The sequence below is a fragment of the Hylobates moloch genome, unplaced genomic scaffold (assembly GCF_009828535.3).
Source record: "Hylobates moloch isolate HMO894 unplaced genomic scaffold, HMol_V3 SCAFFOLD_21, whole genome shotgun sequence".
Classification (NCBI taxonomy): domain Eukaryota; kingdom Metazoa; phylum Chordata; class Mammalia; order Primates; family Hylobatidae; genus Hylobates; species Hylobates moloch.
The window spans coordinates 29,482,634-29,509,772 of record NW_026652296.1 but is presented as its reverse complement, the minus strand read 5'-3'; the positions used below and the strand labels follow the sequence as shown (position 1 = coordinate 29,509,772).

The 27,139-nt window shown below is 38.4% G+C and overlaps 1 protein-coding gene across 1 annotated transcript; it reads right to left on the bottom strand.

Moving 5' to 3' along the window:
* Positions 1-5,260: 5,260 nt before the first annotated feature.
* Positions 5,261-21,174, bottom strand: DEFB125 (defensin beta 125). The gene is made up of 3 exons (XM_058432863.1): positions 21,081-21,174; positions 14,883-14,933; positions 5,261-5,643 (listed from the first exon to the last, which is right to left on the bottom strand). The coding sequence occupies exons 1-3, from the start codon at positions 21,172-21,174 to the stop codon at positions 5,261-5,263; spliced, it is 528 nt and encodes a 175-aa protein (XP_058288846.1).
* Positions 21,175-27,139: the final 5,965 nt, after the last annotated feature.

Below are 27,139 nucleotides of genomic sequence, written 5' to 3'. Positions count from 1 at the left end.
GCCGCCGCCTTGCAGCTTGATCTCAGACTGCTGTGCTAGCAATCAGCGAGACTCTGTGGGCATAGGACCCTCCGAGCCAGGTGCGGGACACAATCTCCTAGTGTGCTGTTTTCCAGGCCCGTTGGAAAAGCACAGTATTAGGGTGGGACTGACCCAATATTCCAGGTGCCGTCTGTTTCCCCTTTCTTTGACTAGGAAAGGGAACTCCCTGACCCCTTGCGCTTCCCGAGTGAGGCAATGCCTCGCCCTGCTTCGGCTCGCGCACAGTGCGCTTCACCAACTGTCCTGCACCCACTGTTTGGCACTCCCTAGTGAGATGAAACCGGTACCTTGAACAGAAATGCAGAAATCGTGCGCCTTCTGTGTCGCTCAGGCTGGGAGGTGTAGACGGGAGCTGTTCCTATTTGGCCATCTTGGCTCCACCCCCTTTTTTTCTTTTTAAACCTTTAGTTTTTATTCAATCTTCTCTACAAAATTTGATCCTAATGTACTATATTTTTGTGTTTGCAAGTCTTTTATTAATCTTTGTATCACATTTCTCTATGACAAAACACAGACATACATTGTAGCTTATTATTTTGAAATCTCTTTGAACATAAGACTAATGTTTACACAGTTCTTTTAACCTCTTCCAAGTGATATGCTAAAAATGTCATAGTAGGCTATTATTAAAGTTTATCTTCAAAGATCTATTTAATATTAACCATCAACTTGATTGACACACCCATCATTGCTTTTGTAAACAAAAAAATTAAAAACACTTTTATTTCCAAAGGATTTGTTATTCAAAGTCTATGATTATTCACTTTCTGAATACTAGCACCAGTATTTCAATTGTCCACTGGAGGTTTGTTCACTCAGGGCAATCCATGATTGTCAGATAAAGAGTGGGTGAGAGGTAAGTTTTCTTTTCAGAGTGGGAGAAGGAAAATTGAGAAATTGGAGTAAAGAAGAGCCTGTTAAGAATGCTCCAAACTATCATAAGAAATTTGGAACTTGAGGGTCTGAAATTTTATTCCTTTAAACTATCAATATGTATACCTTGAAAAATCTTTTTGTACACCAGTATTGCAGTTTGAAGACTACTGTTTTATATTATATAACCTTCTCATATATATTAAGATAACTGCCTGAATAATTTGTTCTCAAATTTTTATTGAGCATTTCCCATGTGTGACGCACTGTTCTTGCAGTTTGGATCACAGATGTCAACAGGACCAAGAGATGAGGACTATATGTACATTATAGCAGGGGCGTTAGGCCGTAAGTTAGCAAAAAAATAAGAAAAAAGTGAGGCCGGGCGCGGTGGCTCACGCTTGTAATCCCAGCACTTTGGGAGGCCGAGGCGGGCGGATCACGAGGTCAGGAGATCGAGACCACGGTGAAACCCCGTCTCTACTAAAAATACAAAAAATTAGCCGGGCATGGTGGCGGGCGCCTGTAGTCCCAGCTACTCGGAGAGGCTGAGGCAGGAGAATGGCGTGAACCCGGGAGGCGGAGCTTGCAGTGAGCCGAGATTGCGCCACTGCACTCCAGCCTGGGCGACAGAGCGAGACTCTGTCTCAAAAAAAAAAAAAATAAGAAAAAAGTGAATACTCAAAATGATTTCAGAGTTCAAATGATGGGAAGAAAATAATACAAAGTAGAGTGGAAGGTGCTCTGCATGCTCAAGGAGTGTGTTTCAGGAAATGACAGTTGAGGCAAAAATATGGAAAAAGAGCACCCTAGACTGTTTCAGTGAAAAGCCAGTGTATGACCTATGTGATGAGGTATAGCCATGAAAAATGGAAAAAGAGCTTGTTAGACAGAAGTACAGTGAAGTGAGAGTGATTAACTTGTCCCAATTTACTCTGGATTTTCTTGATTTTAGCTTTCTAATTCCCATGTTCTGGGAAGCCCCACAGTCCCGATCAAATCTGAATGATGGACACCCTAACTGGTGGTCTAAGACCTATTAGAATATGAGGTCTACTGAAAGGTCAGTGGTCTGATGGTCAACATCCAAACTACAGCCATAGCCACTGGCAGCTTGGCTTGGATCACATGAAAAATAATTAGTGGAATAAACCTTTTTGATTTTGAGACATTCTGGCATCTGATATTGTGGCTTTCAGTAGCACCCAAGCCTCAGCCCAATTTATTAATAACTAATCAGTTCTTTTGCATTTCCTGAGGAGTGTTTTACTTCCAATTATGTGGTCGATTTTAGAATAAGTGTTATGTGGCACTGAGAAGAATGTATAGCCTGTTGATTTGGGTTGGAAAGTTCTGTAGATGTCTATTAGGTCCACTTGATCCAGAGCTGAGTTCAAGTCCTCAGTACCCTTGTCTCATTGATCTGTCTAATATTGACAGTGAGTGTTAAAGTCTCCCACTGTTATTGTGTGGGAGTCTAAGTCTCTTTGTAGGCCTCTAAGAACTTGTTTTATGAATCTGGGTGCTCCTGTATTGGGTGCATATCTATTAGGATAGTTAGCTCTTGTTGAATTGATCACTTTACTATTATGTAATGCCTTTCTTTGTCTTTTTTGATCTTTGTTGGTTTAAAGTCTGTTTTGTCAGAGACTGGGATTGCAACCCCTACTATTTTGTTCTATCTGCTTGGTAAATTTTCCTCCATCCCTTTGAGACTATGTGTGTCTTTGCATGTGCGATGGGTCTCCTGAATACAGCACACCGATGGGTCTTGACTCTATCCAATTTGCCAGTCTGTGTCTTTTAATTGGGGCATTTAGCCCATTTACATTTAAGGTTAATAGTGTTATATGTGAATTTGATCCATATTTAATAAATGGTGCTGAGAAAACTGGCTAGCCGTATGCAGAAAACTGAATCTGGACCCCTTCTTTACACCTTATACAAAAATTAACTCAAGATGGATTAAAGACTTAAATGTAATACCCAAAACCATAAAAACCCTAGAAGAAAACCTAGGCAATACCATTTAGGACATAGGCATGGGCAAAGACTTCATGACGAAAATGCCAAAAGCAATGCAACAAAAGCCAACATTGTCAAATGAGATCTAATTAAATGAAAGAGCTTCTGCACAGCAAAAGAAACTATCATCAGAGTGGACATGAAGCCTACAGAATGGGAGGAATGTTTTGAAATCTACTCAGCTAACAAAGGTCTAATATCCAGAATCTACAAGAACTTAAAAAAATTTACAAAAAAAAAAAAACATCAAAAAGTGGGCAAAGGATATGAACAGACACTTCTCAAAAGAAGACATTTATGCAGTCAACAAACATATGAAAGAAAGCTCAACATCACTGATCATTAGAGAAATGCAAATCAAAACCACAATGAGATACTATCTCATGCCAGTCAGAATGGCAATTATTAAAAAGTCAAGACACAATAGATGCTGGCAAGGCTGTGGAGAAATAAGAATACTTTTACACTGTTGGTAGGAATGTAAATTAGTTCAACCATTGTGGAAGACAGTGTGGCAATTCCTCAAGGATGTAGAACCAGAAATACCATTTGACCCAGCAATCCCATTACTGGGTATATATCCAAAGGAATATAAATCATTCTATTATAAAGACACATGCACATGTACGTTTACTGCAGCACTATTTACAATAGCAAAGACATGGAACCAACCCAAATGCCCATCAATGATAGACTGGATAAAGAAAATGTGGTATATATACACCATGGAATACTATGCAGCCATAAAAAGGAATGAGATCACGCTCTTTGCAGGGACATGGATGAAGCTCGAAGCCATCATCTTCAGCAAACTAACACAGGAACAGAAAACCAAACAGCACGTGTTCTCACTCATAAGTGGGAATTGAACAATGAGAACACATGGACACAGGGAGGGGAACATGACACATGGGGGCCAGTCAGGGTGTGTGGGGAAGGGGAAGGAGAGCATTAAGACAAATAGCTAATGCATGCAGGACTTAAAACCTAGATGATGCGTTGATAGGTGCAGCAAACCACCATGGCACATGTATACCTATGTAACAAACCTACATGTTCTGCACTTCTATCCTGGAACTTAAAGTTAAAAAAAAAAATAATCAGCCGGGCATGGTAGCTCACGCCTGTAATCCCAGCATTTTGGGAGGCCGAGGCGGGTGGATCACGAGGTCAGGAGATCGGGACCATCCTGGCTAACATGGTGAAACCCTGTCTCTACTAAAAATACAAAAAATTAGCCGGGTGTGGTGGCGGGTGCCTGTAGTCCAAGTTACTCAGGAGGCTGAGGCAGGAGAATGGTGTGAACCCAGGAGACAGAGCTTGCAGTGGGCCGAGATCGTGCCACTGCACTCCAGCTTGGGCAACAGAGCGAGACTCTGTCTCAAAAAAAAAAAACAAAAACCCAATCAACTTTGTAGTTAATAACTGCTTCTCTGTAGTATCATAGAAGACACTTACTGACCCATCTGTTGCCATACAAATAGCAGTCACATGCGTACAGCCATACAAAGCATAGAAACACTGCACACAACTAACATTCATGGACAACACAGAGACCTGAAGAGGCATGTTATGAAGCTGCCATAGTTGGAAGTTGGACTTCTCAGTGGAAAGAAGATTGGAAAGATAAGTAGAATTTGAGATGCAGCTTTTAATTTAATATGATGTTCTCTCAAGGCAAGTCCCACTTTTATCTCTATCCAGTTAGATCAGTGCTTGTGCTGAATGAAAGAATTAGCTTCTGACTCTAACTAACTGTTAGTTACTAGCTAGAACCTTAAACAAAATTTGACGTCATGACACAGAAAAGTATTTAGGGTCAGAACTTACAATAAAAGGTGGAGGGTAGAGAAGGGAACATTTGTCTGGAACTGTCTTTCTATATGCTTTTATATGTTCTCCTATATATGATAGTAGTGGGCCAGGCACTGTTAAAGTAAAAATTCTTGTCTTAGTCATAATAGGCAGCTCCAAACAATGGTCTTCGTTTTTGTTTTTGGCATGGAAAAATACATAGACATACAAATGTTCACTTAAGACAAAAATTAGCTCATATATTTTAGTACATCAGAGGAAGACAGATAAAGAATTTAAGTCCAATTAAGAGAATCCTTGTATCTTCTATACATTTCTGTCTACACATTTCTAATTGTAAGGCAACTCTCTTGGCTGTTGTGTTGGTAGTAGCAATTATTTCTATCCCCATGGTCATCCAATCCCTGACGGAATTTTCCTGGTGAAATTGGATTGGTAGAATCAGCTCTTTGGATATTATTTCCAGCAATATTTCTAGTTGCTCCATACCAGAAGTAAATGTTAATTAATTATGAGTAAGAGCTGTCTGAGAAGGTGGTGGCATAGTAGTCTTGGAAGTAGTGGTCTTGGATGGTGGCATAGTAGTCTCCGGAGTATTGGTCTCGGGCGTCATGGTTTCTCCAAATTTAGTTGTGTCAAATGTTATCAGATCATTCAATATAGATACTGGGGAACCAGTAAAAGAGTCCACATCACTATAATCAAATGTTATATCCTCTAGGTGAATCACAGGAAATGCTGGTCGTCGAGTGTATTCATGTGATATTATTATAGAAATGCAGCATGATAGCTTGTTCCTACAAACAAGTATGTACCTTTCAGTATCTAAACATCGTCTTCTGCAATGTCCTATATTATTCTTCCAACATTTTGGGGGTTCAAAGCTACCTGTAGAGAATAAAATATAGGTCAAATTTTTAACTCTGGCATCAACATAACAACTTTTCATTCATTTAAAAATTTACACTGACTGACATCTAGACTGATATGATGTCAAATACAAAAAGCCATTGAAAGAGACAAACAGGAGAACAAAAAATGTATATTAAAATTGTGCTATGTGCCATCGAAGAAGTTGTGTGGAGAAAAGGAGAAAGGTAGAAAAAGAGAGGGATGGAGAGAGAGAGAGAGCATACTTAGACTGATATGAAACCTGGATAGAAAGGATGAAAATGAAAAGCCCAGGACCAGATGAATTCACAGCTGAATTCTACCAGGTATACAAAGAAGAGCTGGTATCATTCCTGCTGAAACTATTCACCCAAAATTGAGAAGGCAGGACTCCACCTTAACTTATTCTATGAGGCCAGCATCATCCTGAGACCAAAATCTAGCAGAGACACAAGAAAAAAAAATTCAGGCCAGTATCCTTGATAAACATCAGTGCAAAAATCCTAGACAAAATAGTAGCAAACGGAATCCAGCAGCACATCAAAAAGCTTATCTACTACGATAAAGTAGCCTTTATCCTTGGGATGCAAGGTTGGTTTGACACATGCAAATCAATAAATGTAATTGCTTATGGATAGCATTTAAAGTACAGAAATTGGTAAACCATGATGGGTTGGAATATGTGAAAAAAAGAGGACTAGAATTAAATTCTAGTGAGTTTCAATATAAAGAGATCAGATAAGAGGAAACTACTTAAAAGGACCAATAAGATAAGTTAGATCAAAACAGGAGAACAAGACACTAGAGTCTTAAAGCAGACCCCCAGCAAAGCAGAGCGCCAGCAAAGATTTGAATGTAATAGTTTAGTTAAGAGACAATTCCTCCCTCAAAAAAATCAGTGGAGAAACGTAGAAATCAGGAAAGCAAGAAATCCAAGAAAAGGTGAGTTATAACCTGTTATTATCATGAGATCATCTATCAACTGCTGGCCAGCATCACGGCTGTGTTCTGTTTGCTCAGAGGACAATCCCACAGGGAAGCCCAGCAGCCAGGCTACAAATAAGCCTCAGACTCATGGATGAGCCTGGGGGACATGTTACATTCCGTTAAGTGAAATAGACACAAAAAGATGAATACCACATGTTCTCATTCATAAGCAGGAGCTAAAAAGGTTGAGTTCATAGAAGTAGACTGTAGAATACTGATTACTAGAGGCTGGGAAGGGAAAGGAGGATACAGAGAGGTTGGTTAACAGATAGAAAATTACACCTAGATAGGAGGAAAAAGTTCCAGTGTCCTATAGCAGGGGTCCCCAACCCCTGGGCAGCCAATGGGTACTGGTCCATGGCCTGTTAGGAACCAGGCCACACAGCAAAAGGTGAACAGCAGGTGTATGAGCATCACCACCTGAGCTCCACCTCTTGTCAGATCAGCCAAGGCATTAGATTCTCATAGGAGCATGAACCCTATTGTGAACAGTGCATGTGAGGGATCTAGGATGTGTGTTCCTTGTGAGACTCTAATGCGTGATGACCTGAGGTGGAACAGTTTCATCTGAAACCATCCCCACCACCACCTTCACCTCGTTGGAAAAGCTGTCTTCCACAAAACTGGTCCCTGGTGCCAAAAGGGGTTCACTGTTCTATAGCACTGTAGGGTGACGGTAGTTAACAATCATTTATTGTATATTTTCAAATAGCTAGAAGAGAGGATTCTGAATGTTCCCAACATAAAAAAAATGACAAATGTTTGAGGTGATAGATATGCTAATTACCCTGATTTGATCATTACACATTGTATACATGTATCAAAATATCACTCTGCATCTTCTAAATATGAACAATTATTACATGTCAATTAAAAGTAAAAGAAAAAATAGCATTTAGTTTTTTTATTTATTAAAAAAAAGACCAAAAAACTTAAAAAAATGTTTAATTGGGCATCAGGTCCTGAAGGTGCAGTGTTACTGAAAAACCTTGAAGAATGAAAGGGTGCACAGTTACAATAAAAACCTTGAAGAACTAAAATCCATTTATGTTTTCTTCCCATAATAGCCTTGAACTGCAAATAAGGGAATTACCACAGGAAAAAAAAATATTACCAAGCCCCAAAGTTATTCTACGTGGGGCTCAAAGGACCTGGACTATTTATCCAGCTTCCCCCATAGTTGATAGATGATCCCAGAGACAGCTGATAATTTTCTGGCATTTCTGGATTGCCCTGTACAGGAGTATTTCTTTTTTTTTTTAACTGTAAAGTCTTTTTTTTTTTATTGAAGTATAAAAATTGTTTACCTATAACTATATATAATAGAAGTCAGATACATATATATAACATTTTCTCCCAGTTTAGTTTGGCTATTCATTTTTCTTAAAGGCTTTATCTAAGAAAGTTGTGCTTACACTAGAATCACAAATATATTCTATATTTTTCTCTAAAAGTTGTATAGTTTTAGCTTTTATGTTTATAAGCTATCTCAAGTTAGTACTATCGTATGATGTGAGCTATGGATATTTCACAAGCAGTTGTTGAAAGACTGGAGATACTGACAGTTGCAGGTCAGGCTGATATACATGAAAACAGAAAATGCATAAAGGTTACAGGGAAAGTTCTATCATATGTGACTACACTAAGCAGGAGAGGAGACTGTTTCTTAAAGGACAGAGTGATCATTTTGTGGTCAAATACTGCTGAGAGGTTAAAATTAAAAAAAAGATGAAGGCAGGAAAATGTCCATGCTTTTAGTAGTTTGAAGGTCACTTCATACTGAGGAGAGCAGCTTCCAAGTGCTATGAGAAAAGAAACTAAATTGCAGTTGGTCAAAATGTGAATGAGAGAGAAGTGAATGCAGGACCTGTAGATGAAACTCTTAAGAAGTTTAGCTCCAAAGAAAAGCAGAGAAATAAATAACTCGTTAGAGGGCAATGTAAGGTTAAGGGAAGGCTTTCAGGTTTGTTTTGAAGAACGAGAAATACCAAATGGTGTCTGCAAGCAATGAGAACAGAAACAAGCAAGCCGGGCGCGGTGGCTCACACAAGTAATCCCAGCACTTTGGGAGACCGAGGCAGGCAGATCACCTGAGTTCAGGAGTTCGAGACCAGCCTGGCCATGGTGAAACCCTGTCTCTACTAAAAAATACAAAAATTAGCTGGGCATGGTGGCAGGTGCCTTTAGTCCCAGCTACTCAGGAGGCTGAGGCAGGAGAATCACTTGAACCCAGGAGGCAAAGGTTGCAGTGAGCCAAGATCGTGCCACTGCAGCACTCCAGCCTGGGCAATAAGAGCAAGGCTCCACCTCAGGAAAAAAAAAAAAAAAAAAGAAACAAGCAGAAAGGAGAGCTTAATATAGAATAGGGTGATGAGATGACAGAAGGGCACAGTCACAGATTCACACAGGGCAGACAGATCTGATCTTTAGATGGAGAAGACACGTTTCTCCATTTATGGCAAAGGGGACAGAGGAAATGAGTGAAAAGTTCCTATCTGAATTGTTTAAATAAATGTGGCATGGGATAAGCTGAGGGGGAGAGCCATGTAGAGGAGAGGAACAGGAAAATAAAGACAAATAAAGGTCAGGACAAAATAGTTGTCTAAAAAAGAGGGAAGGTGGCTGGGCATGGTGGCACAAGCCTGTAATCCCAGCACTTTGGGAGGCCAAGGTGGGCGGATCACGAGGTCAAGAGATCAAGACCATCCTGGCCAACCTGGTGAAAACCTGTCTCTACTAAAAATACAAAAATTAGCTGGATGTTGCCGGGCGCGGTGGCTCACGCTTGTAATCCCAGCACTTTGGGAGGCCGAGGCGGGCGGATCACGAGGTCAGGAGATCGAGACCACGGTGAAACCCCGTCTCTACTAAAAATATTTAAAAAAATTAGCTGGGCGTGGTGGCGGGCGCCTGTAGTCCCAGCTACTCGGAGAGGCTGAGGCAGGAGAATGGCGTGAACCCGGGAGGCGGAGCTTGCAGTGAGCCGAGATCGCGCCACTGCACTCCAGCCTGGGGGACAGAGCGAGACTCCGTCTCAAAACAAACAAACAGAACAAAACAAAAAACAAAAAATTAGCTGGATATGGTGGCACGTGCCTGTGATCCCACCTACTCGGGAGGCTGAGGCAGGAGAATCACTTGAATCAGGGAGTCAGAGGTTGCAGTGAGCCAAGATCGGGCCACTGCAGTCCAGCCTGGTGACAGAGCAAGCCTCTGTCTCAAAAAAAAAAAAAAAAAAAAGAAGGAAGGTTCATTTACAAGAGAAATGCAGTAGGATTTCCAAGCAGTGTTAGTACTCTTTTGAGGGATGAGGATATAAATCTAAAGGGAAACTAGTGTGCTGCATTGTATGTTCATTTATCAAGCAGTAAACTGCATGATCATCTTTCTCAAGACAATTGCCCAAGGAGTACCTAGATAAGTGTATTCTAGGCAGAGGAAGCAGCTAGAGATAAGGCTCTATGGAGGAGGAAGCCTGGCATATGTGCAGAAGAGCAAGTAATTTTCTAAACAACCTTGTTTGAATTTAATGTGATAATATATATAAAGCATATATAGATGTATGTATGTATGTATGTATTAGGCTCACAATAATTTGGTTCATATTTTATCCTCTGGGAAGTGTTGGCTGTAGTCCAACTTCACCAATTATTTATTCTACCTTCACTCTTCTAGAGTCATTTATTCTATCTTTGTTATTTTACTGGCTCCATTTTACTTTGTACTGTGTGGAATTTTCTATAAGTTTCAAGTCTAGACCTTCCACTTCTTTTGTGCAAGTCGGACTCTAACCTTGCTTCTTCATTCCTCACGTCTACAAAGATTTATATCTTAATTTTTTTCCTCCAGCATTATCCATACTTGAAATATGTCATCTTGGCTCTCTACTTCTCGTTTGTCTTTGAATCGCCTTGTTCTGTCAATTATTCTTCAAAATTGTTTCTCACTTACATTCCTTCCTACTGCTTTTAAATTATCCCCTCTATTCTTAAATTAGGCTATAGTCACACAGTCATCAAAATTTTGGGCCCCTACTATGGTGCAAGCACCATCCTGGGCCCCTGAGGTACATCTGTGAACTAAACAGACAAGAATCACATGGAGCTGACTTTCTAGCAGAGGGAGACAGACAATAAAAAGTAAGTGCACTCCCTGCTAGACTGTATGGTTTACGGACTTAAATCTAAGACCTGAAACTATGAAACTACCTGAAGAAACCATTAGGGAAACACTTCAGGACACTGGTCTTGGCAAAGATTTCTTGGGTAAGACCTCAAAAGCACAGGCAACCAAAGCAAAAATAGACAATTAGGATTACATCAAACTAAAAAGCTTGTGCACAGCAAAGGAAATAATCAACAAAGTGAAGATATAGCCCACAGACTGGGAGAAAGTATTTGCAAACTATCCATCTGACGAGGAATTAACAACCAAAAGTATATTAATATAAGGAGCTCAAAAAACTCCATAGCAAACAAAAACAAAAACAAATAATCTGATTTTAAAACAGGCAAAAGATTTGAATAGACAGTTCTCAACAGAAGACATAAAACAGCCAACAGGTATACATGAAAATATGGTAAAAACATGGTAAGGATGGTAATTTTTAAATGTATATTTTACCTTAATAAAAAACAAAGTACATTATTTTGTAGATGAAAAGGTGATAAATGGTTTGCAGAAAGAAGGGAGAATAGATTTAAGGGTAATAGAAGATTCATAAACAGGAGCTGCACAAGCCTGTGTAACAAGGTGATGATTAAACAGCTTGAAGGAGGTAAAGGAATTAGTCACACCAGTATCTGAGGCAAGTACATTCTAGGCAGAGGAAACAAACAAAGCTCTACGGGTTGAGGAAGTCTGATATGTTTGGGGAGGAGCACTGGGGCCTGTGTGGCTGTAGTGGAGTGAACAAGGACTATAATAGTAGGAGATGAGGTGAGAGAGGTCATAAGGGCCAGATCCTGCAGGGCCAGGTGAGCCACTGTATGGACTCTTGTTACCACTCTGAGTATAAAGGGGGCCATAGCAGAGTTTTGAGCAAAAGTACATGATCTGACTTCCAGTGTAAGCGGATCGTGCACTATGCGTCTTCACAAGATGGTGGAAGGGAAGAGCAGAAGGACAGAGATCATGAGGAAGCTATGGCAGTAACACAGGTGAGAGATGATGGTGACTAGAATCAGAGTGGTAGCAATGGAGGTGACGAGAATAATTGCATTCTGGATCTAATTTGCAGGCAGATGTAATAGACTTCCTGATAGATATGAGCGTCATAGGATATAGAAAAATCAAAGATAATTCCAAGAATTTGGTTTTAGCAGTAGAATGATGGCAATTGGGAATAATTCATAATTTTTTTTCTGGAGTGACAACAGTCATTTTTTTCAAAGGACTTCAGTCTGGAACTATTATGTTGTTAGGACATGTGATCTTCATCACCAGTATCTCAAAATCCTAAAATTAGAAATATGACTAGCAATTGTATGTTTCTAAGTAGGGGAGCCATCTAGCCAAAACATTATCCCATGTGTGGAATTCTTTCTAAAACATATCAGATATACAATCAGCTAGCATCAACTTAAAATATGTCTATTGATAGCAGTCCACTGATAGTTTGGCTTGGTAAAAAGTTGCTTCACAAGCCATCAGGTGCTATCTCACTTGAAAACACATAATATAAAGCCCAGAGAGACTAAATAGCTAAATTTCAAAACAAAACCTATAAGAGTACACAAAAATGAAAATCTCTAAATCAAAAGAAATGAAAACTAACTCTCCAAAATAAAAGAGAAAGAGAGGCATAGACAATTTGTAGAAAAGTTAAATATACATTAAGCATGTATTTGAAGTTCGACTTCCCCATTACTCACAGACATAAATAAAAATTAAATATTTATATATAGTATTTCATTTTTAGGACTTGGCAAGTATTCAAAAATTGATAATACATGAAGCAGACAGAAAAAAGTACATCTCCACGAATTTTATGCTGAATGATTTATGTATAAGAAAGGTTATACTAGCCACCCTTGTCTATAAAATGTAAATGCACTTATTTATGCAAAAACAATTTGGCTAAGTAATTTAAACGGTATCTATTCTATAAAATTTATAAAGTCATTAGAAATACAGTTTTTGAAAAATATTTAGTAAATGGGAAAATACTAATAGTATAATAGAAAATTTATAAGTATGCTATAAATTTTTATTCAAAAAAGAAAACTGAGGAAGAACAATAGATCAAAAATATTTTGTCTCTTTTAACTTCTTTACAATTTTTTTACTTCTTTACAATTTCAAAATTTCCAAATTCTCAACAAATACAGCAGTTTATAATCAGAAATGAATGTAGATATTAATTCTGTAACTCACATTACATCAGCATGTGAATTAAGACATAACAGATCATAGGCACAGTTATACCATTTAATAGACATGAATAGCATCTTTCTAGGCAACATATAACACCTCCAAATTTAACAAAAGCCAAATTTCTTAGTATATAAAGATAATTAAGAAAGTTTAGAAATCTGATGGACTGGATGTTCAAACTCATTTATAACTAAAGTGTCATGAATTCAAACATCAGGACATCATTTTCACATATTAGACTGTAAAACTTGGAAGAATGTAGTAGAAAAAACAAAAAGGACTGATGAGGGTATGGGAAGCTGACACTCTTGCAACTGGTGATAGGAGAGAAGAATAGTTTGGCTTTTCTGGTAGGTGGTTTGACTGTGTGTGTGTGTGTGTCCACGTGTCCAGTCATAAATGGAAAGACATTTGTTTACAAATTTTTCTTGCTGAATTGTTTTTGATAATTAAAGACCTATTTTTCATCAGTAGCGGAGTAATTAATGTGAGGCAATTCATCTGCTCCTCCTCAAAGTTTTACTTATCGATTAAAAATAACGAACTAGGTTTATGTATGGATGTCTCTAATATATTGCTAGTACATTGCAGAACAATTCACATGGTGCATTTGCAATTGCATTTTTAAAAAATCTAAAAGGTATACACATGCAAATAAATATATTTGTATTTGCTAGGATATATAAGAAATTGGTAACATTGATTGATTCTGAAGGGGAAGACTGAAGAACTGGTATTCTTGGACAGACAAACACTTTTCCTTAAACCCTATAAATCTATCGATTGCTTGATACATAAGTCAATTGCAAGTATTATTTTTTAATAAAAAGTTAACAATGTTCAAAAGTAGCATTATTAAATAGTGGAAACAGACTGTTCCTATTCATCTAAAATTAGAAGCTCCGCATTGGTCACTAGTCTTTCTATCCTGTCTTCACTCCACTTATTTTCACTTCTACCCCAAACATATATATTGTCTCTTCCATATGATAGTGCTACAGAATCTACAAACTGTCAAGGGACTTGTTCACCATATCTAAGAACAAGAAAATGAGGGCCTCCCTCTGAAGGTACTCCGGGGAAAGAAGAATTCAAGAGGGTAGGAGAACTAATAGGACACAACAATGAAATAGATACAACAGAATAATCAAAATAGAAGTGAAGTGAGGCTGAGCTAATATTGGATAGTTATGTAGAGAGACAGATAGGGTGGCTCAGAGCATTAAGGAAATTCTTGTCTTTGGAGAAATGCCTCAGAGAACATCCCAGCTTGCTAGATGCCCATAACAGAAAGATTCTCAGAGACTAGGGGCATGGAGCTGCCAAAATCAGAGCATTTCTGCTGCTCTTTATTGGCCCAGATTTTTCCTGTAGATTCCCTCTCTTCCCATCATGATACCAGGGGAGCCCAAGGGCAACAACTCATCCTAGTTCCATCATCTCTGCTTTATAGGGTTCCATTACCTTTGGTCACCTGAGTTAGCAACCCACAGATAATGAAGGTCAGCATCAGGAGATTCATGGCTCCTGGGAGAGAGGAAGCTCTGTGTCCTGAGGAATACAGAACACTGCACAGCAAGGAATTTAAGTGGTCACCTTTACTGGTCTCTCATGGGTGATGAACCAGAGAAGGGGAAAATGCCATGCCACCCAGATCACCAGACCATTAAAATTTGCAACACTGAGTGTGCATCACACAATAACGTCTGCTTCTAGAAATTATTAAAGGAAGCTGAGGCCTTATGAGATAAGCTATTATCCCGTAGAACTGTAAGGTCTGATGGAAAGAAACAGCCCCAAGAGGAAGTTTTTGTTAACTTTAGATGGGGTCAATTGTCTTTCTCCTCTGTCTGTATGCAGCACTTTATACATACCCAATGACAGCACAGTGGTGTGTAAAGATATCACTTGTGGCAGTCCAGTAGCTTACAATATCCGGTATTCACCTTTTCTTCTGAGTGATCACCCCAATATGAATTCCTGTGAAACAAGAAAGACAGTTTTTAACTAATAAGTTCATAAGATTCCATCAATTATGAGATAGAAGGAATTTGGAATGAAAACAGGAAAACAGGTTTTATTGGTGCTTTTCTTTTTCCCACTCCACTGTCCCATCAACTCTTTTCCCTCATTCAGAAATACAAATAAGAAATGAAATATTGAGAGAGAGGAAACATTTTAAAAGGAGAGGGAGAGAGAAAGAGAGAGAGGAGAGAGGCCCAATGTAACATCATGCCCCCATCCCCACTACCAAAGGAGAAAAATATAGGAGACATTTGTGAAATTGTCCAGTAGGGGTGATCAGCACTTTATCTCATGGAAGAGTTTGCTGAGCTGTATTTCTCCCGCATATGTTTAATACCACTGGATACCAAGGAAATCAGGAAAATTTTTTAGCCGGAGGCTGACTGATTTTTAGTGTGAAAATAAAATATACAAACGGTTCTTGGAATTATTTTTAAACAGAACATCAGAATCATCTGAATCATCAGAATCATCTATTTTGGAAAAAAAACGGATTCATTAAATGACTCTTTGGCCAAAAACTGAGAACAATGTTAACACAGGAACGCTACGCTTTCTAGAATTTGACATTTTCAGCGATCAAGAATTTCTATATTTTGTAAATGGAAATACCACTGCTAACAACAAGATGCTATAAATAGAATGATGACTTGTGTTTTCAAAGTCGATATATTAGAATGACGTGAAAATAATAATAAAGGCGAGATATTTCATGGCAAAGTTATCTCAGGGTAAACCCTGGAGCTGCAAGTGCCACCAGCGAGTATTCTGGGTGAAAATGGGAAAAGGGTTAAAAATGCAGGATGGCCAAAGCCATCCTAAGCAAAAAGAACAAAACTGGAGGAATCACATTACCCGACTTTAAATTATACTACAGAGCTATAGTAACCAAAACAGCATTGTACTAGCATAAAAACAGACACACAGAGCAATGGAAAAGAATAGAGAACCCAGAAACAAGTCCACACATCTACAGTAAACTCATTTTTGACAAAGCTGCCAAGAGCATACACTGGGGGAACAACAGTCTCTTTAATAAACGGTGCTAGGAAAACTGGATATCCACATGCAGAATAATGAAACTAGACCCCTGTCTCTCACCATATACAAAACATCAAATCAAAAATCAAATGGATTAAAGAATTAAATCTAAGACCTTAAACTATGAAACTACTATAAGAAAACTGGGGAAACTCTCCAGGATGTTTGTCTGGGCAAAAATTTATTGAGTAATAACCCACAAACACAGGCAATCAAAGCAAAAATGGACAAATGGGATCACATCGAGTTAAAAAGCTTCTGCACAGCAAAGCACACAATCAACAAAGTGAAAAGACAACCCACAGAATGGGACAAAATATTTGTAAATGACCCATCTGACAAGAGATTAATAACAGGAAATATGAAGAGCTCAAACAATTCTATAGGAAAAAAATCTAATGATCCAATTTAAAAATGGGCAAAATATCTGAATAGATATTCTCAAAAGAAGACATACAAATGGCAAACAGGTAGATAAAAAGGTGCTCAAAATCACTGATCACCAGAGAAATGCAAATCAAACTACAGTGAAATATCATCTCACTCCAGTTAAAATGGCTTTTATCCAAAAGACAGGCAATAATAAATGCTGGCAAGGATGTGAAGAAAAGAAAACCCTCTTACACAACTGGTGGGAATGTAAGTTAGTACAACCACTATGGAGAACAGTTTGGAGGTTCCTCAAAAAACTAAAAATAGAGTTACCATACAATCCAGCAATCCCACTGCTGGGTATATACCCCCCCCCCGCAAAAGGAAATAAGTATATTGAATAGATATCTGCACACCTGTGCTTGTTGCAACACTATTTGCAATAGCCAAGATTTAGAAGCAACTTAAGTGTCCGTCAACAGATGAATGGATAAAGAAAATGTGGAACTTATACTCAATGGAGTACTATTCAGCCATAAAAAAGAATGAGATGCTGTCATTTGCAATAACATGGATGGAACTGGAGGCCATTATGCTAAGTGAAATAAGCCAGGCACAGGAAGACAAACATTGCATGTTCTCACTTATTTGTGAAATCTAAAAATCAAAACTATTGAACTCAATGGAGATAGAGAGTAGAAGGATGGTTATCAGAGGCTGGGAAGGGTAGTGGGCATTTGTGGGGAGGTGAAGATGGTTACTGGGTACAAAAAATAGGAAGAATGAATAAGATCTGGTATTTAATAGCATAACGAGGTGACTATAGTCAAAAATAATTGTACATTTTAAAGTAATAAAGTATAATTAGATTATTTGTAACACAAAGGATAAATGCTTGAGGGGATGGATACCCCATTTTCCATGATGTGGTTATGCATTGCATGCTTGTGTCAAAACATCTCATGTACCCCACAAATATATACACCTACTATGTACCCACAACATTTTTTTTTTTTTTTTTTTTTTTGAGACGGAATCTTGCTCTTTAGCCCAGGCCAGACTGCAGTGGCGCTATCTCGGCTCACTGCCAGCTCCGCCTCCTGGGTTCATGCCATTCTCCTGCCTCAGCCTCCTGAGTAGCTGGGATTACAGGCACCCACCACCGCGCCCAGCTAATTTTTTGTATTTTTTTTTTTTTTTTTTTAGTAGAGACGGGGTTTCACTGTGTTAGCCAAGATGGTCTCGACCTCCTGACCTCGTGATCCACCCACCTCGGCCTCCCAAAGTGCTCAGATTACAGGCGTGAGCCACCGTGCCTGGCAAAGTTAAAAATTTTTTAAAATGCAGGGTGGTATATCTTGGCAGGAGATAATACAGACTTCCCCTTAGTATATGTACAGTTTTGCTGAGTTTTGTTTTTGAAAAACAAGGAATCTCTAATGTTCTCATCTGTCAGAGATGTAGTGGTGAAGTTGGAGAAGTGAGTTTAAAAAGTAGAAGCTATAAGGGAAAACCAGGAGCTTGATTTAAGAATTTTCTGTGGAGATAAGAAAAGTGACTCTCCAATTGAGAGATGCAAGATGATCTGCCAAAGTCAGAGATCATAAAGAGGTTGTCAGAAAAATGCATAGCAGTGTGTGGGTGCTCTTGGGCCACTCAAGCACCACCTACTTGAGAATACCACCGACCTGTGAGAATGACTTCCAAGGACAATGGCCACAGAGCCTTCCTTCCTTAGACTAGCTCAGCCAAGTCAGAGATGGATACCCCACCTCTGTGCATCTGGTTTTGGTAGCATACATATTCTCTACTCTGCCATGGGTAGATACTCTGCCATTGGAGTATTGGGGTAGGGTAAGGTGACATAAGGATAAGGGGAGATAGAGAGAAGGTCTATATGGTGCTTTTTAGATTTTGTGTCACTAAGAAAATAATTATTAGTGATTTTAATAATCTTCCTGAAAAATCAATAGAATTAACTATTTGAAAACCAATGGAAATAGAATCTCAGCACCAAGAAAATTAGAATCAGCTATAAAATAGATCGCATGCTTGCACAATTTGCATTGATTTTGCTATCACTGCACTTCTCCCTTTTTGAAATTTCTGTATTTTAAATGAATTTTTAAAATCTTATCACCCTTGGCCAGTCACAGTGGCTCAACACCTGTAATCCTAGCACTTTGGGAGTCTGAGGCAGGCAGATCACCTGAGGTCAGGAGTTTGAGACCAGCCTGGACAACATGGTGAAACCCCGTCTCTTCTAAAGAGTACAAAAATTAGCCAGGCATGGTGGTGGGCGCTTCCAATCCCAGCTACTCAGAAGGCTGAGGCAGGAGAATCGCTTGAACCAGGAGGTGAAGGTTGCAGTGAGCCAAGATTGCACCATTGCACTCCAGCCTGGGTGACAAGAGTGAAACTCTGTCTCAAAAAAAAAAAAAAAAAAATCTTATCACCCTTCTTCATTAGCCTGTATTGTCTATATTTCTCTGTGGGCTGTAATCAGATCAGAGGCAGAGGCACACACTAAATGTTAAAAGTTGCTTTTATCCTGAGTTATATATTTATATAGATATATCTCACCAGTGTCTTGGAAAGGACCTTCTAGATAATCTTAGATTGGATATCAAATATAGAGAATGGATATCAAATGCACAGCATAGCATAAAATCTTCACCGAGGCACAGAATACATGGTTGACCTGCCCGTTTCTGTTGCTGATGTGGGCATCCCTGTTTAATCACAGAACTCCTTCTTACTGAGGCTGAGCCTAAGTTCAGAATCCTTTCCAGGAAAGTTAGTGTCTTTATCATCTATAATCTAAGCCCAAACTCTACTTTACAGATGGAGAAATTGAGGTGGACATAAAGGTCTCAATATGATCCTCTAATGTGATCCAGGTTGTCAACATGAGCCGTGTCCAGAGAGACAATCTAATTCTAACTGCTCATTTTATAAAAGAGCACATTTGGTCCTCAAGAAGGAAAATGGTTTGCCCCAAAGTAAAGTAATATGCCCAAGGTCACACAGTTAAAGAGCATGAAGCAAGACTTTTTCATTCCAATGGAGAAAATTATCTGCCCAGATAAGGGGGAAAAAAAACCCAGAAGGAAGAAGCAATGATAACAGCAGAGAATGTCCAGAAGTTACCACAATGTTCTGAGAAAGGATCACACCAGTGACTTTTGTGTGTGCGTAGTGGTGGTAGCATTCATAATCATGATCATGTTCTCATCTCTAGAATGTATCTGCCCTCCAGGAAGACCATTAAAGAGCTGATATTACCGAATGTTTGAGTATAAGCTATTTGAAATCTGAAGATTCGGTGGTTTCTGAATCTGATACAGCTTCAGATAAAAATGTTTCTTTCTTTTGCTTTTTTAATTTAAAAAATGTTTTTAATCAGTCTGCGTTGGGGAACACTTCCTATAAATGGAACAAAGATAAGAAGGATAGAAGGCATCATCACAAATAAGGCAATATGAAAGACATTGGAATGAAATTTTTAATACAAAAAAGGGGAAAAACTTGTAATTTAGAATTTTTATGTCCAGTGAGAATATATGTCAAATATGAATACGAAATAAAGATATTTTCAGGCAATAAAAGCAGAGAATGTTCATCACTAACATACCTTCACTGCAAGAAATGTTGATGAAAGTTCTTTTTTTTTAACTTTTATTTTAGGTTCAGGGGATACACATGCAGGTTTGTTACATGGGTAAATTGCTTGTCACTGGGTTTTGTGTAAAAATGATTTTGTCACCCAGGTAGTGAGCATAGTACCTGATAGTTTTGGTTTGTTTGCTTGTTTGTTTGTGATGGAGTCTTGCCCAGGTAACTTTTGTATTTTTAGTAGAGACAGGGTTTTGCCATGTTGCCCAGGCTGGTCTCAAACTCTTGAGCACAAGCAATCCTCCTGCCTGAGCCTCCCAAAATGCTGGTATTACAGGTGTGAGCCACCATGCCCAGCCTATTTCTCCTTCTTTTATGAAGCTTAGTTTTGCAGAATATGGAATTCTTCATTGAAATTTCTTTTCTTTAAGGATGCTAAAAAATAGGCCCCTAATCTTGCCTGGTTTGTAAGGTTTCTACCGAGAAGTCTGCTGTTAGTCTGATGAGGTTCCCTTCATAAGTGACCTCATGCTTTTCTCTAGCTGCCTTGAAGATTTTTTCTTTCACGTTGACCTTGGAGAATCTTATGACTATGTGTCTTGGGGATAGTCATCTTGTAGTTATCTCACAGGGGTTATTTGCATTTCTTGAATTTGCATGTCAGCCTCTCTAGGGAGATTGGGGAAATTTTTCATGGACTATCCTCAAATACGTTTTCCAAGTTACTTATTCTTTCTCCTCTTTCAGGAATGCCAATAAGTTGTAAGTTTGGTATCTTTACATAATTCCATATATTTTAGAGGTTTTATTTTTAAATTTTTTTCTTTAGTTTTGTCTGACGGTGTTGATTCAAAGGACTGATCTTTGAGCTGAGATTCTTTCCTCAACTTGATCTATTCTGTTGTTAATGCTTCTGAATGTATTACAGAATTCCTATAATGAATTTGTCAATTGCAGAAGTTTCGTTTGGTTCTTCCTTAAAATGGCTATGTTATCTCTGTACTCTTGGATTGCTTTACTGGCTTCCTTGGACCGGGTTTCAACTTTCTCCTGAATGTCGTTGAGCTTTCTTACCTTCCATATCATGAATTCTATGTCTGTCATTTCAGCCATTTCAATCTGATGAGAGCTAGTATGATTGTTTGGAGGTAAGGAGACATTCTGACTTTTTGAATTGCCAGAATTTGTGCTGATTCTTTCTCATCTAAGACAGCTGGTGTTCCTTTATCTTTTTGAAGTTACTATCATTTGGTTTTGACTTTTTGTTTTATTCTTCTTTATTTTCCTTAATATTTTGACCGTGATGTATGTTGAATATAGCTGGCTTTTTTCTGGGTGTTTTCAGAGGGCCAAGCCTCTATGCCAGGTCTTTATTTTTGACTATGTTCCTGCATTGGGTTTCACTGGTAATGTGTGCTGAAACAGTATTTGTTTGGTGGTGTGATTCAGGCTGCAATCCGGTGGGCGGTGCTTAATAGTAAAGGCCAGCAGATAGGCTCTTAACCACACTTAGCTTAAGATTAGTTCATCAGGAGACCTGCAGCTCCCCTGGGGCCCACTGGTCCTCTGTGTCTGGCAGAGTCAGAGTGGGTTGTGAAGTATATCTGCAGGTGGTCTGTTGATTCAGGATCGGGGCAGAGGATCCTGGGCATGGCAGTGTTGCTGTGGGTGTGCAGCTGGTCTAGCACCTGTGACCTAGGGTTTCTTGCCAAGCAGATGACTGTGGGGACCACTCAGCTCAGGCTCCCTGACCAGGTTTCTTTCCAGCATCTGCCCCATAGCTGGCCCAACCAGCTAGTTTTGTCTCAAGCCTTCTGCACCCAGATCATTGGTCTGTCAGTTTTTCCCGGACACAAGGCTACCTCAGGAAGATGTGGTGGCTGACAAACAGGTTACACCTTTCCCTCACCAGTCTTGTAGAGAGAAGCACACCGAGCTCCTGTAGCAGCTGAAACCCATGCCTCACTTTTCTCAGTGTTCTGAGAGTGGGAGCTTCTCCCCTACTCAGGCTCTGGCCACAGATCTCAGCCCAATATTCCAACTTGTGTGTTCAAACATTTGGGAGTTGGGACCGCGCCCATGGCTTTGTTCTCTGGCCCCTCGTGGTCCAGCACCAGCTGTGCTGGGGGGAAAAAGTGCTCCCAGGCCACTGGCAAAGTACTCAGGTGTAGCAGTAGAGACTGTGCTGTGTGCACACACGAGTGGCCAAGGTGGAGCCTCGGGATCAGTTGGAGGATAGGATAGTGGTGTGCACAGATCAGACACACCCAGGTCCCATGAGGAAGATAGCTCTGCTGTCTCCCTGCCCAGCAGTCAGCAAGCACAAGAGCCACTCGGAGCAAGATGGAGAGCCTGCCTTGGTGGATGGGCACCTATAGTTGTGTTTTGCTGCAACTGTCTCACTCACAAAACCTGGGCTCTGCATAGGCTTGAGCTCTGCATCTGCCTACTCTCCAGGCAGCTTCTCCTGTCAATTCAACCGTTTATGTGGGTGATGGGGATCTCTTAAAGCTAGGATCCCAGAGGTCCATGGTGGGAGTGTGTCACCTGGCAGTTCCTTCACTCTCTCCTTCCTTACGACCTGTTTAGGGCCAGGAGCTGGTCCTGGCACTCGGCAACTCTATAGGGTTCCAAGCTTCCTTCCTCTGGATCTGAGTCACCTCTCTATTAACTTTCAGTTTTTTCTCTCAAGAAATCTGTTCAAAGTGGGATAGTTTATTCAATATTTTGGTTTCTCTCAGTAGGAGAGGCACTTCTCCCAGCTGTGTCTGGTTGACTGTCTTATCCCCCACTTTGGACATTTTAACAATATTAATTCTTCCAATTCATGAATGTGAAATATTTTTACATTTATTTGTGTCTCCAATTTCTTCAATGTTTTATAAGTTTCTGTGAACAGATCTTTTATATCCTTGGTTAAATTATTTCTAAGAATTATTTTTTTGTACCGATTGTAAATAAATTGTTTCTCTTGATTTCTTTTTCAGATAATTTGTTTTATTGTACTGAAATGCTGCTGATTTTTGTACATTGATTTTGTAACCTGCAACGTTACTGAATTTGTTTGTTAGTTCTAACAGGTTTATTTGGTGGAGTCTTTAGTGTTTTCTTTATACAAGATCATGTGTTCTGAAGCAGAGACCATTAACTTCTTCCTTTCTGATTTGGATGACCTTTATTTCTTTCTTTTGTCAAATTGCTCTGGCTGGGACTTTCAGAACTATGTTGAAAATAAGTGGTAAGAATGAGCATTCTTGTATTATTCTTGATCTTGGAAGAAAAGCTTTCAACTTTTCACCATTGAGTATATCTGTGATCTTGTCATATAAAGCCTTTATTGTGTTGAGGTACATTCTATATTTATTTGTTGAGAATTTTTATCATGAAAAGATGTTGAATTTCGTTAAATGACTTTTTTGCATCTATTGAAATGATCATATGGTTTTTGTCCTTCATTCTGTTAATGTGGTGCATTACAGTTATTGACTTGCATATGTTGAACCATCCTTGCATACCAGGGACAAGTCCCACTTGACCATAATCAATAATCTTTTTAATATGCTGCTGAATTCAGTATGCTGGTACTTTCTTATTTTTGCATTTATATTTATCAGAGATATTGGCCAGTAATTTTCTTTTCTTGTAGTATCCTTATCTGGCTTTGATATCATGGTAATGCTGGCTTTGTAAAATGAGTTTGGAAGTATTCCCTCCTCTTCAATTTTCTGTAAGAATTTAAGAAGGATTGATATTAGTTCTTTCTTAACGGTCTGGGAGAATCCAGCCATGAAACCATGTGATCTTAGGCCTTTCTTTGATGGTAAACTTTTTATTACTGATTCAACCTCCTTAATTATTATCAATCTGTTCAAATTTTCTGTTTCTTTATGATTCTGTCTTGATGGTTGTATGTTTCTAGACGTTCTTTTCTTCTAGGTTATCCAATTTGTTGGTGTACAATTTTTTATTGTAGCCTCTTAAGATCTTTGTATTTCCATGGTATAGTTGTATGTGTCCATTTCATTTCTGATTTTATGTGAGTCTTCTCTGTTATCTTAGTCTGGCTAAAGCTTTGTCAATTTTACTTACCTTTTTAAAAACTTAATACTTAATTTGTTGATCTTTTCTATTGTTCTTCTAGTGTTTATTTCATTTATTTCTGTTCTGATCTTTGTTATTTCCTTCCTTCTACTAACTTTGGGCTTAGTTTGTTCTTTTTTTAGTTCCTTGATGTGTAAAGCAGGTTTGTTATTGAGATTTATTTTTTTTGATGAAGGAATTTGTTGATATAAACTTTCCTCTTAAAACTGCTTTTGCTACACCCCATAAGTTTTGGTATGTTGGGTCTCTATTTTTGTGTGTCTGTGGATACTTTTTAATTTTCTTTGTAATTTACTCTATGATGCATTTGTTGTTCAGGAGAATGTTGTTTAATTTCTACATATATGTAATTTTCACAATATTTCTACAATCATTAATTTCTAGTTTCATACCAATGTGGTCAGAAAAAAATACTTGATATGATTTCAGTCTTCTTATTTGTTGAGACTTGTTTTGTGGCCTAACATATGACTTATGCTGGATAATGATTCATGAGCAGTTCAGAAAAACATGTATTCTGCTGCATTCGGATCTACTGTTCTATGTCTGTTAGGTCCATTTGGCCTAAACTGTAGTTTAACTCCATTGTTCTCTGATTTTCTGCCTGGATGATCTGTTCATTGTTGAACATGGCATATTGACGTCCCCTATTATTGCATTGCCATCTATTTCTCCCTTCAGATCTATGGATGTTTACTTTCTGTATTTAATTGTTCTGATGTTGTATGCATAAATATTTTCAATTGGCTTGTGTTCTTGATAAACTGACCCCTTGTCATTATATAATAACCTTCTTTGTATCTTTATATAATTTGTGGCTTAATGTCTATTTTATCTGATGTAAGTATACCTACTCATGCTCTTTTGATGTCCATTTGCATGGAATATTTTTCCATCTCTTCACTTTCAACCTATGTGTGCCCTTCAAGGTGAAGTGAGTCTCTTGTAGGAGATATATAGTTGGGTCTTTAAAAAAAATTCATTTAGCCACTCTATGTGATTTTATTGGAGAATTTAATCCATTTACATTCAATGTAATTATTGATAGATAAGGACTACTGCTGCATTATTAATTGTTTTCTAGTTGTTTTGTAGATCTTTTGTTCCTTTCTTGCTATTTTGCTACCTTCCTTTGTAGTTTGATGATATCCATAGTGGCATAATTTAAAGCCTTTTTTTTTTTTTTTTGAGATACAGTTTCACTCTTGTCACCCAGGCTGGAGTGTAATGGCGTGATCTCAGCTCACTGCAACCTCCACCTCCTGGGTTCAAGTGATTCTCCTGCCTCAGCCTCTCGAATAGCTGGGATTACAGGCACCTGCCACTGTGCCCAGCTAATTTTTGTATTTTTTGGTAGAGACGGGGTTTCACCATGTTGGCCAGACTGGTCTTGAACTCCTGACCTCAGGTGATCCACCTGCCTTGGCCTCCCAAAGTGCTGGGATTTCAGGCATGAGCCACCATGGCTGGCCTAAAACCTTTTTTAAAAAGATCTTTTCTGTATTTAATATAGATTTTGCTTGTGGTTACTATGAGGCTTTATAAAATACACTTATAACAGGCTATTTTAAACTGATAGCAACTTAATTCTGACCACATTAAAGACTCTATACTCTTATTCCACCCCCATTTTTTATGTTTCTGATGTCACAATTTGCATGTTTATATTGTGTATTCCTTAACAAATTATTGTAACTATAATTATTTTTAATAGTTTTATTTTTTAGCCTTCATACTAAGTATATGTGATTTGCATACCACCATTTCAGTATTAGAATATTTTGAATTTGGCTATGTACTTACTCTTACCAATGAGCTTTATACTTTCATATGTTTTCATGTTAATAATTAGCATCCTATTTTTTCAGCTTACCATTTCTTGTAAGGCAGGTCTAGTGGTGATGAACTTCCTCTGCTTTTTTTTTTGTCTGAGAAAATCCTTATTCTCCTTCATTTCTGAAGTATAGCTTTGCCTGGCAATGTATTCTTGATTGGTAGGTTTTTTTTTTCTTTCTGCACTTTGAATTAAAAAAAAATGCTACTTTTTCTTGGTCTGCAAGGTTTCTGCTGAGAAATCTAGTAATAACCTTATTTAAATCCCCTTATATTTGATATTTGATATGCTTCTTTCCTCTTGCTGGTTTCAGGAAACTTTTGTCTTTGATTTCTCTTCCCCCTTTCATTTTTGACAGTTCGATTATGTCAGCGTAGTTTGATTGAATCTGAATGGAGACCTTGGACCTTATTGTACCTGAATATTTATATCTTTCCCCAGATTTGGAAAGTTTTCTGCTATTATTTTTTAAAATAAGTTTTCTTCTCCTTTATCTGTCTTCTCTTTCTTGAATCTTATAATTTGAGTATTTGCTCTTTTGATGCTGTCCCACAAATTCCATAAGCTTTCTTCATTCCTTTTCATTTTTCCCCTCTGTATATTTTTAATTAAACTGTAAGTTCACAGTTTCTTTCTTCTGTTTGAATAAGTCTGTTGTTGATACTCTGTATTGCATTTTCCATTTCATTCATTGTACCCTTCAGCTCAAATATTTCTTCTTTTTATGACTTCAATGTCTCTGTTGAATTTCTAATTTTATTTCATTATTATTTTCCTGATTTTTATTGCATTGTTTGTATTTTCTTGAAGTCACTCAGTTTCTTTGTCATGCCATTGATATATCTCCATTTCTTTGTGGTCAGCTACTGGTAAATTATTGTAATCTTTTGATGGTGATATGTCTCCTTGTTTTTTTATGTTTCTTGTTTCCTTATGTGATATTTGAGCATTTAATGAAATAGTCACCCCTTGCAGATTTTATAGGCTGGATTTGCTTTGGAAAGTCCTTCCTTTGTGGGTGTGAGGTTACTTGCTGGGTGAGGTGCTACGATTCTGACAACAGTGATGGTGCAACTATGTCAGCTGAGTTCAGTGTTGATGATAATTGCAAGTGCCCTCAGCAGTCAATACTGTGTATATCTG

Bases quoted from the DNA above. Each gene is read 5' to 3' on its own strand.
- DEFB125 (XM_058432863.1), bottom strand. From the start codon at position 21,174: ATGGCTGAAATGACAGACATAGAATTCATGATATGGAAGGTAAGAAAG. The intron at 14,934-21,080 runs GTAAAGCAATCC...GGATATTGTAAG, and splicing joins AACCCGGTCCAAGGAAGCCA to CTACTGGACTGCCACAAGTG. The intron at 5,644-14,882 runs GTATGTATAAAG...TATTCTCTACAG, and splicing joins CACCACTGTGCTGTCATTGG to GTAGCTTTGAACCCCCAAAA.